This window comes from Peromyscus maniculatus, chromosome 22 (assembly GCF_049852395.1).
Source record: "Peromyscus maniculatus bairdii isolate BWxNUB_F1_BW_parent chromosome 22, HU_Pman_BW_mat_3.1, whole genome shotgun sequence".
Lineage (NCBI taxonomy): Eukaryota > Metazoa > Chordata > Mammalia > Rodentia > Cricetidae > Peromyscus > Peromyscus maniculatus.
Genome location: NC_134873.1, coordinates 49,272,402 through 49,284,110, shown reverse-complemented (window position 1 = coordinate 49,284,110; position 11,709 = coordinate 49,272,402). Strand labels below are relative to the sequence as shown.

Below are 11,709 nucleotides of genomic sequence, written 5' to 3'. Positions count from 1 at the left end.
TAGGTTTTCTTGAGAAAGTATGTCCTCCCTTTCCAGTGTCTCACTCACAGTGAGGTCTTTGGCCTTTCTTAGCTCTTTTCTGTTTTCATAGAATTCCTGCCCTAGACTTACAAATAGCCTTCCCTGCTCCTCGGTGAAGTTAGGACTTTCTCTCCCATGAAGTAAGTTCTTTAGTGTGTGCTGGGGTAACTGTCTCGGACTGTGGTTTGAGCCCCCAGGTTGAGTCTCTCCTAAGCTGTCCCGTGTTCTCAGTGTATGTTGTTGCTGCTTTGACATTACTGTGTCATTAAGCATTCTCATTCATTACTTGTTTAATGCCGCTATCTTTTCTGACGCTTGCATGCTCAAGTGTATTCTCATTCAACTTATCAAAGATAGCCAAGTGATGCCATCATCTTGGTTATTTTGAGTGCTTCCCAAACATAATTTTGATAGCATTTTTCTAACATAGAATGGCTTCCAAATACTTTTAAAAAATGTGTTATTACTGTGGAGTGCATGATGTGTGTGTATGGGACACACCATGTTGAGGGTGGAGGTCAGAGGACAACCTTTAGACGTCATTTCTTCCCTGCCACCACGTTGGTTCTGGTCATTGAACTCAGGTAGTCAGGCTTAGTGCCAGGAATCTCACCTCATTGAGCCATCTTGATGATCCACATGGTTATTATAGTGTGACTTGAGTTCAGGAGAGAAATAATGAATGAAGAATAGACCCTTTCAGTTTTATAAGGACTGGACTCGGCTTCATCATCAGACTTGAGTGTACCTACAACATGCATACTCTATTGGCCTGAATGTATATGAGTCTGTGCTTGATTTTCTATTAAAATATCCCTTTAGTTATTTTAAATGATTCCCTTTCCTTAAATATACTCCTGACTTTGATTGGTTTTCATTTTCTGCTCATTATTGTCAACCTGCTACTGATTGTCATCTCTCATCTAAGTGGACATTCCTACACATCAGTAGAAGACAGAATCCACTCTGCACATTCATATATTTTTGAAGCCGTTGTCTAAAGGTTTATGAGATTCTATTGCTAAAGCTGTGACTGCTCTGGTTAGAGGGTTTGGTCATCTACACCTGAAGACAGGAAGCTTGACCTTAGAGCATCTGTAGAGATGAGTCCTTCATTAGCTGATTCTAGTGCATAAAGCACAAAGTCGTGAGCACGAAAACTGGAAAGTGGAATAGTAGTTGGAGGCTTGTGACTTGGTGATTGGTCATATTAAGATGTGTTGTAAGTTAAGGAGAACGCGTCTCCTTTTCCGTTGGAGTTTCACTTGGCACACGCCAGTGGGACAGCCACTAAGCTTTTCATTCATGATGGGTTGTCTCTGCTGTCGTTGGTAAGAACAGTTACTGTGTGCATGACTGAACACGAATATTGAAGAGGACAGAATTTGAGCCTTACCTAAGTCAATATTTTTATTTTCAACAGATATTTTTTGGACAGGCCTTAAGGTTAACTTTCAAGTACAGTGTGTTGCATGGAATTGTGTTCTAATCTTAGACTCTGGACTTGGGATGTTTGTGATTCTGAGTATCTGTACCCTGGGGAAGTGTTTATCTGTTTCCAGGAAACGAAAGAGGTGGAATTTGAGCAAGTGGTTACACTCACAGCACAGTCTTGTGTCAGGTGTGTGTTAGACCCTGACTGTGAGGAAGGCAGACAGATTTGACCTTTCCCCCTGTGTTTGAAGAGGTCATGGCCTGGTTACTGCTGTAAGAGACTTGTAGACATTAAAATTCAGTGTAAGTGCTGGAAGAGATCTGTGTGGTAAACTCTGTGAGGTTGTCCCAAGGTGACCTGTCCAGAGCCCCAGTCCCACATCTGAAGTCCCCTGGACAGAAGATTCCTTACACCCATGACTGGAGTACAGTGGCTTCTTTAAAGGAGGGAGGCAGCTTGGTTCTTGCTCTGGCTGCCGGATGATGCATTCTTCTCAGAAGGTGTTTTAGTGGAGCCCATATATTGCTCATTCTTCTGGATTTTAATTCTTAGCTCTCTGCAACCTGCAGCATTCAGTCAAATGCTTAAGTAAGGAAGGACTCTCCATATTCATTTTAAGCTTTGCTGTTTTAACTTTAAAATCTTCCTAAACCTCCAGTTTCCAGGCTTGTACAAGTTCACATGCATACCTCACTTCTGCACAGCTTTATGTTCGTAAACCATTAATCGCCTGCATGAAGCAGCAGTAGAAATATGTGAATGTGTATATATACACGGTCATTCCAGATGCCACGTACAAAGTCAAAGCAAGATGGTTTTGGTTGCTTAGTCTGTTCTTTTTTGCTTCATTGTAGCTTGATAATACTTTATTTGAGCTTTTTTCTTTTTACAAGCTGATTTTTTTACAAATACTAATTACAATAACAATAGCCACAAATGAGACTTGTAGCTGTCATATGGAAAAAAATTCCCAGAAAAATACTTAAATAATAAAGATCAGGACTACAGACTTCCATCTTGTATTGTTGAAAGTACCACCATGCCTTCTTTTTAAGAGTATATAGCAATACAGATTTATTTGGGGCTTGGGACTTTTCTTCTTAAAATAGTGTGTGTTAGTTTGTGGTGAGTGCTGTACTGCTTTGCTAACTGTTCTGCTTCATGCCATCAGGATCTACAGCTAGAGTACGGACAAGGACACCAAAGTAGTTACTTCTTAGGTGGAAACAAGTAAGTAACTTCTTTGAAAATTTAAATGCAAAGTGATTGTCTTTGATATTATATTTCATATTTAATATTTATGATAGTAAATTGCATTGAGCTGGTAGATGCTGGGCAGTGAGCTCTTGACTTTGCCATAGTCCTCTACTGGCCATGTAGAGTCAGCGGCTGTCATCCGTTAACCTCACCTGCAGATCTCTTGTTACAGCGTCCTCCAGCTGTGCTGAATCTGCGTCTCAGCAGCTGGTTCTTTCTAAACTTGCTTGGACGCCTCCCCTCTGTGCTGGCCTCTGGAAACAGCCAAATTATTCACACTACTTAGAAATTTTCATCGTAAATTTAGTGATAATCTTGTAAAGAATACTAGTAATAAAAATGGATATGAGCTTTTAAAGGTTATTTCATGTGAGAGAAAACTCAGCAGCTAGTAATGCCTACCCTGAGCCAGGTGGGTGCTGTCTAGTGTCGAAAGTCGTAACTCCACCATTGACAGGTTCTACAGGTTCATCACATGCCAGAGTGTAGAACCCAAGGCCAAGACTGCCCCTCTACCTTCTTATCTCCTGATTTCAGATAGGAATTCTCACTCTATAAGCCAATTTGTGAGGGAGTATTTAAATCCCCAGAGTATTCTGGGGATGAACATACATACTAAATTAGAACTTAAAATTTCAATCTCGATTACACGAGAGAACTGAGACATCTGTCCCCATACTTTAAGTTAAGCAGTTGAGAAATAATGATTAATGACAGATACCTTAGTTTAACGGAGAGTACTGAAAATCATGGCTTTCTCCTTTTGCTATAATCTGAACACTTGAATTTTTTCCTACCTCAATACACTTTGCGGTGCAAAGAAGAGGCTTTGAATGAAAAGCTAAAATATGCTAAGCTCATTTAATGTGAATTTCAATTAGATATAAAATATTAGGCATTTATCATTATTCATTAGCCTCTGTATTTCTTCTTCTTTTGTCTTTTGGTTGTTTGTTTATTCATGCATATATTTTGAGATCAAGTCTCATTATGTAGTCCTGGCTGTCCTCAGACTTGCAGAGATCTCCACCTCTGCCTTGCCTCTGCCTCCTGAGTACTGGCATTAAAGGTATGCACCATCCAGTAGCCTCTGTCTTTCTTAAAGTGGAAGATAAGTATAAAATTCCCTTGGTAGAAAATGTCGTTTGACCTAAATAGTAATTTGCCTAAATTAATACCTAAATGTAGTTGACCTAAACAGTGATTGCTATTATAAGTTGTCCTGGTTCTAGTGGTTAGCAAGAATAGATTGTGTGTCGATGTGGGGTAGTGAGTTTAAAAAGTTAATTGAGAGCCGGGCGGTGGTGGCGCACACCTTTAATCCCAGCACTCGGGAGGCAGAGCCAGGCGGATCTCTGTGAGTTCGAGGCCAGCCTGGGCTACCAAGTGAGCTCCAGGAAAGGCGCAAAGCTGCGCAGAGAAACCCTGTCTCTAAAAACAAAAAACAAAAAACAAACAAACAAACAAAAAAAAAGTTAATTGAATGTCTTTTCTAATGATGATGTCATTGGTTGTAAGGACTGATACAACCAAATTTTCATGTACCTAAAGAGGCTGAATAGTTTGACTATATATCACTTACCCTTTCATTTAAAATTAATGTGCTCATAAAATGCAAAATAATACAGCCATAAATGCTTTTCCAGATTTCCTAGCTCCCATTGTCTGATTTTTTTTTTTTATTGTTGGATATCTTAGTGTGTATAGCTATTTTGGCTGGGTAAAATGTTAATAATTTGCCCACCCTTCATTTTTTGATGAATTGGATCCCTGCTTAAGGAACAGTATTCTATATAACGAGTCATTGGCAAGGTAGGTTGGCCGGAAGTCTTAGCCCTGCTGTGTTTGATGTGGAGGCGTGTACGTCCGTGTGGCGTGAGCGTGGCTGTGGCACCTCCCTTACTGTGTGTCATGTCCGCTTTATTCTTGCCGCTCGGCAGCGCTTTAAAAGTCAGGACCTCCCACTCTCTCAAAGGGCCTCAGGTAGACAGAGTCCCTCGATGGGTTTCTGCCTAGTCCAGACCCCTCAGGAACTGTCGAGTTCGGTTTGGTACACAGACTTGGCTTTCTGCAACAGAAGGCACGTGCCTTCCCTTCAGGTCAGCTAACACCCTTTCTTCTGAATTCTGGTGTAACTGGGGTCAGTTCTTCTGAGCTTTTTTACAATTTTTTAATTAAAGTATTTATTTTTAAAAGAAAAGCAAACTGTGTCTGGGCGCGTAGAGCATAGTTGTACAGATACAGTTGTCAAGTCTCTGGACAGCAGTAAGGTGTGGGTCAGATCCCACTACCCCACAGCACACTACTCTGGTAGCCAAGGCCATGCCCAGCTGCATTGGCTCTTCTTCCCATGAGCACTCGGCTACCTTTGTCTCTAGGAAAGTGAGGATTGTAATAGCACCTGCCTCTTGGCTAAGGGAGGGGTAAGCAACTGTGAGGAACCGTTAGTTCCCATGGGGCTTACTAGGCTCTTTCTGTCTTCAAGTGGGAGTAGCTACTGAGTAATTGTCAGTTACACTAGGAGGCAGGTGAAACTCCTCTTCAGTTTCAGAGAAATACCAGTTTCTTGCTTTTAGCTACAGTCAGGGAAGTGCATGCACAGGTGGTTTTGAGTCAGCCCGGAAGTTGTGAGACTGGTAACATGCCGCACGGCCCTTGGCTAATCCAGATGTGCTGAATGCTTGACGGCAGTTCAGACTTTTCCCACCTCAGTTTCCTGCCTTGTCACTTAAGTCTGCGCTCATTCATTGCTCCAGGTTAGATTTGTTTTTTCATCAAATTTTCCATCATTTCGATAGTCGGCAAACATCCCTTACCAGCCAAGTTCAAGTGGCTTTGGTTTTGTGCTGATGGAGCCTGGTGGTGAATAACTCAGGGTCACGTGTCCTCCAGCGCTGTCAGCTATGGGTGCTGTAATGGGTCACTCAGCAAACTGAGCTGTACCTCGTTTTCTCTGTTGTAAAGCCACCAAAGCAGGCCACGTGCCCTTTCTACGACTTTATGAACTGTACAGCTTGTCAGCAAACCACCTTAATCCATAGAAAGAGCCTTGGAGGTAAATGAGTAGAGACGATGTTGTTAGGGAACTTCCTGTGTCATTGCTGGGCTGTCCCTCAGTCAGGGGGGTGCCTGCTGGCTGCCACAGAGCCCTCAGAGCCCCCCCAGCGCCACCCACACAAAAACCAAAAATGGATGTGCTGGTCCACACCTCTTACCCCAGCACTCAGGAAGTGGAGGCAGGAGGATCAGAAGTTCAAGGCTGTCTTCAGCTACATAGCAAGTTTGAGGCCAGCCTTGGCTACAGTAATCATGCCCCCCCACACACACACACACCCGTCCCCTGTGCCCCGAAACACACACAAAGCCAGAATGCCGTGTGAATCCCACTGGCTGTGCTAACAGAAAGTAAACTATGTATAGACTGTCTTCCTAATTACTTTCAAATCCTACTGCCTAAAAAAACACTGCCGCATGCTCAGAAAAAGGATTTTTCCCACTTGCTTGTTTACGACCGCCTGTTGGCTCTGTAGCCCAGGCTAGTGATAGGATTGCAGGCCTCTGCCACTACGCTGGCTTCCCGGCTTCTGGGATGGTATGACAGCCCACCATCGCCCAGAGAGACCAGGCCTGACTTGGGAAGGCTGCACTTCTCAAGTCTGTGGTCTAGGGTCCCTTTGCAGCGTCACCGTGCTGAGGACTTCCTGTTGCTAGTGTAGCATTTTAGTATGGAAAGTTAAACAAAGGATTTTCCAAAAGCACTGAATTATTTTAAAATAGTAATATATGTTCACCTTTAATAAAAACACGTTTGTCAAGTTTTAAGCCTTCCCCTAAAGAACCAGCTCAAATGCCTCCTCTCTGCTCCTTCCTGGTAGCACTGTCCTGACCCCCATGTAACTGGATGGAGTAACCGCAGCCACACCTGCACAGCCCAGCTGGGCACTGCTGGCACAGGAACAGGCAGCGTTCTTAGGAAAAGAGTGATTTTTCCTCTGACAAAGTAATAATAAGGAAATTGCTTCCTCTTTTTTTTTTTTTCATATTTCCTTCATAGTACTGGAAGATAGCTGAGTTTTCCTGTCTTCTACATAATTTAATCTGTTATAGCAAGTATCCGAGTAGTGTCTAGGAAACAGCAGCAAACATAGTGTAGAAAAGTTACGTATTCTGCAGTGGGACCTCGCAGACCCTCCTGTAGGCGACAGGTCTCTCCAGGATCTAACCTGGGCGAGTGTTTCCCGAAGGGAGCCCTTGAGAACATGGGAGAGCAGTGCTTTGGGGGTGGGGGGGCCGCTAAGTGCTTGCCCGCATCCAGCTGTTGGGTGCTTCAAACACTTTCTCTCCTAGTGTGATTCCCATTTTACATCACATGAACTGAGATGTACCCATTCAAACTGAAGTGACTTACCCAAGGCCACAGGGCCTGCAGAGGTGACAGCGGGATTCAGCTCCAGGCCAGCTTTGCCCTCCCTTGTCACACTGCCTCTAGCCAGAAGCTCCTGTTGCTCAGAGCTGGTCCTGGGAGAGCTTCACAGTTAGCAGGATGTTGACTACCTACCGCACCTCAGCCTTTCTTTCTAGGGGTGGTAGTGCTTGGAGTGGGTTGATTCCAGATTCATAACTGGTCGTTCTGAAAACTTCTCAGGCTAGCCTGCTTAAAGTCCTTGATGGGTAAGATGGTTCTGCTCCTGGTCCACAATAGATAGCTAACCACGCCTTCTGGGTTTCATGGTGTGAGGTCCAGGAACACTGAGGAACTACTTAGAAGGTTTAGGGAAAATACCTCTCTCCTAGTAATTGCAGCAGCCCGGAGAAGGCTGTGCTTCCTGAATTGCCTACGTTCAGGAACACCCCAATTCTCTCACCTTCTTGAAAGTTCAAGCCTTTTTAAAAACATCAGGCCTGATGGTAAAAGCCTCAGAGCTGGTCTGACACACCCTTAGCCTCACAAAAGTGTACATGTGTTTGCCTGTCCACCATCGGGGGGAGAGCAGGCCTCGGGTGAGCGAGTGTCCCCCGTGAAAGCGGGCTGCTGCCACATTCATGTGTTCACAGCTCATGCGTGCATGCTTCCGCAGAAAGCCAACATGCTGAGTTCCATGTCTGCCGGAGTGTGTCACCCTCTTTATTTTAAGAAAGAAAAAGACAGCGTCTGGTGTCAGGTGTAATGTTCTGATAGAATTTGAGTCCTGGAAATCCCTGGCTCTGACCCTGCAATTGTCTTATCAGTTTTGTTGTGGCATTTCATGCTGAATTGTCTCCTGTTTGAATCAGTAGTTTCAGTCGGTATTAGAATGTATTTATTTATGTTCATTTAGGATACATTTTTAAGACATTAGCAATCAAAAATGAGCTCTCTCATTAAAACATAAGCTTGGTGGCGCAGAAGTGGTCAGAGTGGCAGATGTGTTCAGGAAACCTAGGGGCAAACATAGGGAACAGAAGTGATGACCTTGATACCATTTCCTCACGCTTCTTGTTTGTGTCTTTAAGGAGTCTTCTAAAGTCTGTGGAAGAAGAACTGCATCAGCGGTAATTACAACTTTTTTTTTTTTTTTTTTTTTTTTTTTTTTTTTTTTTTTGGTTTTTCGAAACAGGGTTTCTCTGTGTAGCTTTGCGCCTTTCCTGGAGCTCACTTGGTAGCCCAGGCTGGCCTCAAACTCACAGAGATCCGCCTGGCTCTGCCTCCCGAGTGCTGGGATTAAAGGCGTGCGCCACCAACGCCCGGCTGGTAATTACAACTTTTAATTAAGCTTGAAGTTCTTTCTTATGTCGTAGACGAGCTAAGTCGTTTCCCCTTCTCTGTCGTGTGTGGTTCGTCAGTTTTAGTTGTCAGTCTGTCCTGGCCTGCAGTCGGCCCCCTTTGTCTCTGTAGCTGCCCTGGGGAGGTTCGCGTCTAACGAGCTGTCTGGTCTCTTTAGAGGACACGTGGCCCACCTAGAGGATGATGAAGTGGATGAAGACGACTCCAAACAGTAGGTTCTGTTGCTCCTTTTGGTAAAAAGAAAGGATCTCATTTGACCTGTGTTGTAGTTCGAGGGCTTAATAGTGATGATAGTTTGAATGTAAGTAACACGGCCTTGGGTTGTACCACAGTCTCTGTGCTGGGGTTTTTCTATTCCACTCGGATTAATGGACTTCAGATTCGGATAACAAAAATGCCTTATACTGAGTGGGCTAGACAGAGACTTAATTCTCCCAGCTCTAGAGGCTAGGAAATTCACGATGTAGGTGCTGGCCTAGTTGGTGTTCCTTCCATCTACTTGTGCACCTACCAACCCCAACCCTGGCTTTGAGACAGGGTCTCTTGGCGTCCCGGTTGGCCGGGAATGTGTTATATACGTGTGGATGACCTTGAACTCGTTGTCAAGTTCCTGCCTCCATCTGTGTGTTCACATGGCCTTTGTTGATGTGTGTATGTGGTGGGGCAGAGGGCAGTCATTCTCCCTATTCTCATGCCTGTCAAGCCTATAGCTCCATTTAACCTCAACGACCTCCTAAAAGTCATACCTTCATGTGCATCACATTGAGGATTCTCTCATCAGTATGGGAATTTAGGGAGATAAATGTCAGTCTGTAACACTAATTGAAGACAGAAAATTGGGACAAATCCAGAATTGCCTGTCAGACAGGCCTCTGGGCTTACGTGTGGTGGGTTGTCCTGATTGGATTAGTTGATGTAAGAAAACCCCTCTTAACTGTGGGTGGGGCCATTTCTGGGTAAGAGGACCCTGGACTGTGTAAATTCTGACGTGGTTCACACAGCCTTAACTCTCTACCATGATGGACTATACACTTGAACTATAGCTGGAATGAGCCCTTTGTCTGAATTTTATCACCACCGCAGGAGAGAAACCAACACATATTGTGTGCTGTATTTTATGCCCTTACCATTTCCCAGCCCAATTGCTACTTACATCCTTATTCGCCTTTTGATTGAAATAAAATAGAATTGTGTCATCCTTCCACTTTGGATCACTGTGGCATTCGAAACCAGTAAGATGCACATCTACCTGCTTACTTCTGAATGTTTCATTTAATAGAATTTGGACATTTTACAAAGTATTTTAGAAATAGTATTTCTTCTGTATCTTTGAAAAACAATTGCGTGTAGTAATTCATTTGTCAAATGCAGAGTTCTGACTCTATGTTTTCTGTGTTTTTAGTTCGACCATGAAAGCAAAAGTCCCGCCACCTCTGCCACCAAAGGTAGGCAGGCTCGCTCTCCACCCTGACCGCGCGCGCACGCTGCTCTCCACTGTAGCGCTTGCTGACTCCGTTACGGTAGCTTTGTTTTGTTTCCAGCCGCAAACAAAAACTCGGAGTTGATGATTTTTATCTAAATATAATTTCACTTTTGTATTTTTAAAAATGACAATTTTTCTGTTTATACTTTGAAATAATTTTTAGATTGGTATTATTTCTACCTTGCTAGGAATCTCACATTTTCTTAAGATTTTTTTTTTTTCCTTAAAATCTGTAACCTACCATTAATTGATTGCTGAGAGTGGACAAAGGATAAACTACTGTCACAGACATTTAATTTTCAGAAAATAATTGTAAATTAAACATTCAAAAACAGGACAGCCGCTTTGGAGAACAATGTAATGACAACCCTCCCCCCCCCCCATCCCTGGCTCTGCTGGGGATTGAACCTGGGCCCCCTTGCACATTAGGCAAGCACTCTGCACTGAGCTAACTCTTTGCCTGACAAAGTCATCTCAGATAATAAAGCAATCCCACCTTACAGGGTTTTCTTTCATTTCATACATGTATGTAGCATATCTCCAGGCATCCTAAGGGATAAAGTGGGTGGACAAATAGTGTGGTACATTCTTTTCTAGGTTTCTCTGTGTAACAAGTTTAATTACAAAGTAAGGTGTGTTGCAGTGTGAGTCGGAGCCTTGAAGTCTTGGCTTCTCACGGTGTTTTGTTGTCACTGTGTTACTGAGAACACCTCAGTTCTCACGGTGCTGTGCTTGCTCGTGGAGATTGCTTTGGTGGGCATCGGAAGGGCACCCCTGGAAGCCAACCACTGTCTTCACAAGAAGTCTCTTGGGCATCCTGTCTTACTGGGCTGGTGTTCTCCAGTGCAGGAGCAGTTTAATAGCAGTCTTCTTTCTGTTGGCCCTAGTCAGGAAGATTACACTTTAACATAAACATGCCACATTGTCCAAGGGACAGTTGAGATTAACCTGACAAGTAGTGATTAGCTTCAGTACTTAAAAGAGATGCAGTTAAGTTGGAGTATAATCAGAAGACAAGAATATTTTCACCTAGGAAGGCTTACGAGACACTAACAGAAGGGAATAGAAACCTTCAATTCGTGTCCCTCCTTCCACAGCTGCAGAACCCAGCACGTTTTTATGTACATTTTTAGGATAATTTTTAAGTAAATAAGATAGCCTGAATCTTAAATACCCTTGACACTCCTCTAGTGAACACAGTTGGAAAGTCTCTGATATGTAATATTTACTAAGGGAAAGTAATCGTATGTTTAATCACCGGTTTCCCTTTCTGTGTTATTTCAGCCTAAGTCCATCTTCATACCGCAGGATACACATTCTGCTGAGGATGGTAATCAAGGAACGATCAAGAGATGTCCTTCATCAGGGAGCCCAGCAAAGCCATCCCACGTTCCACCTAGGCCACCTCCCCCCAGATTACCCCCACAGAAGCCTGCTGCTTTAGGTGAGGAGGGGCAGACTCCAGTCTGTTACAGGTGTTTGTTCTCAGAAGTGAAGGGCCGTCCTAGAGGTGGGGGAGACGGCAAGAGCAGCGGCTGGTAACTTCTTTCCCCGCCTTCCGCAGTCGATGACAGGATCCCTGGTGAACCAGCCCTGACATTGACCCCATTTTTGTTATGTTCATGTGTGTGAGCGTCTGCCTGGTGCCAGGAGAGGCCAGAAGACTGTGTCCGTTCCCGGAACTGGAGGTAGACAGTTGTGAGCCACCATAGAGTGCTGAGCCATGAACCCGGGTCCTGGCAGCACCAG

General features: G+C 44.0%; 1 protein-coding gene across 7 annotated transcripts in view; it reads left to right on the top strand.

Annotated features, from left to right (window-relative positions):
• The window catches only part of Map4k3 (mitogen-activated protein kinase kinase kinase kinase 3), a 161,012-nt gene that overhangs the window by 118,999 nt on the left and 30,304 nt on the right, over positions 1–11,709 (top strand). For all 7 annotated transcript variants that reach the window (XM_076558828.1, XM_076558829.1, XM_076558830.1 and 4 more), the window contains 5 exons: positions 2,628–2,686; positions 8,207–8,245; positions 8,635–8,688; positions 9,880–9,922; positions 11,245–11,404. In XM_076558828.1, the coding sequence (XP_076414943.1) occupies positions 2,628–2,686; positions 8,207–8,245; positions 8,635–8,688; positions 9,880–9,922; positions 11,245–11,404 (355 nt within the window). The remainder of the gene's footprint in view (positions 1–2,627; positions 2,687–8,206; positions 8,246–8,634; positions 8,689–9,879; positions 9,923–11,244; positions 11,405–11,709) is intronic.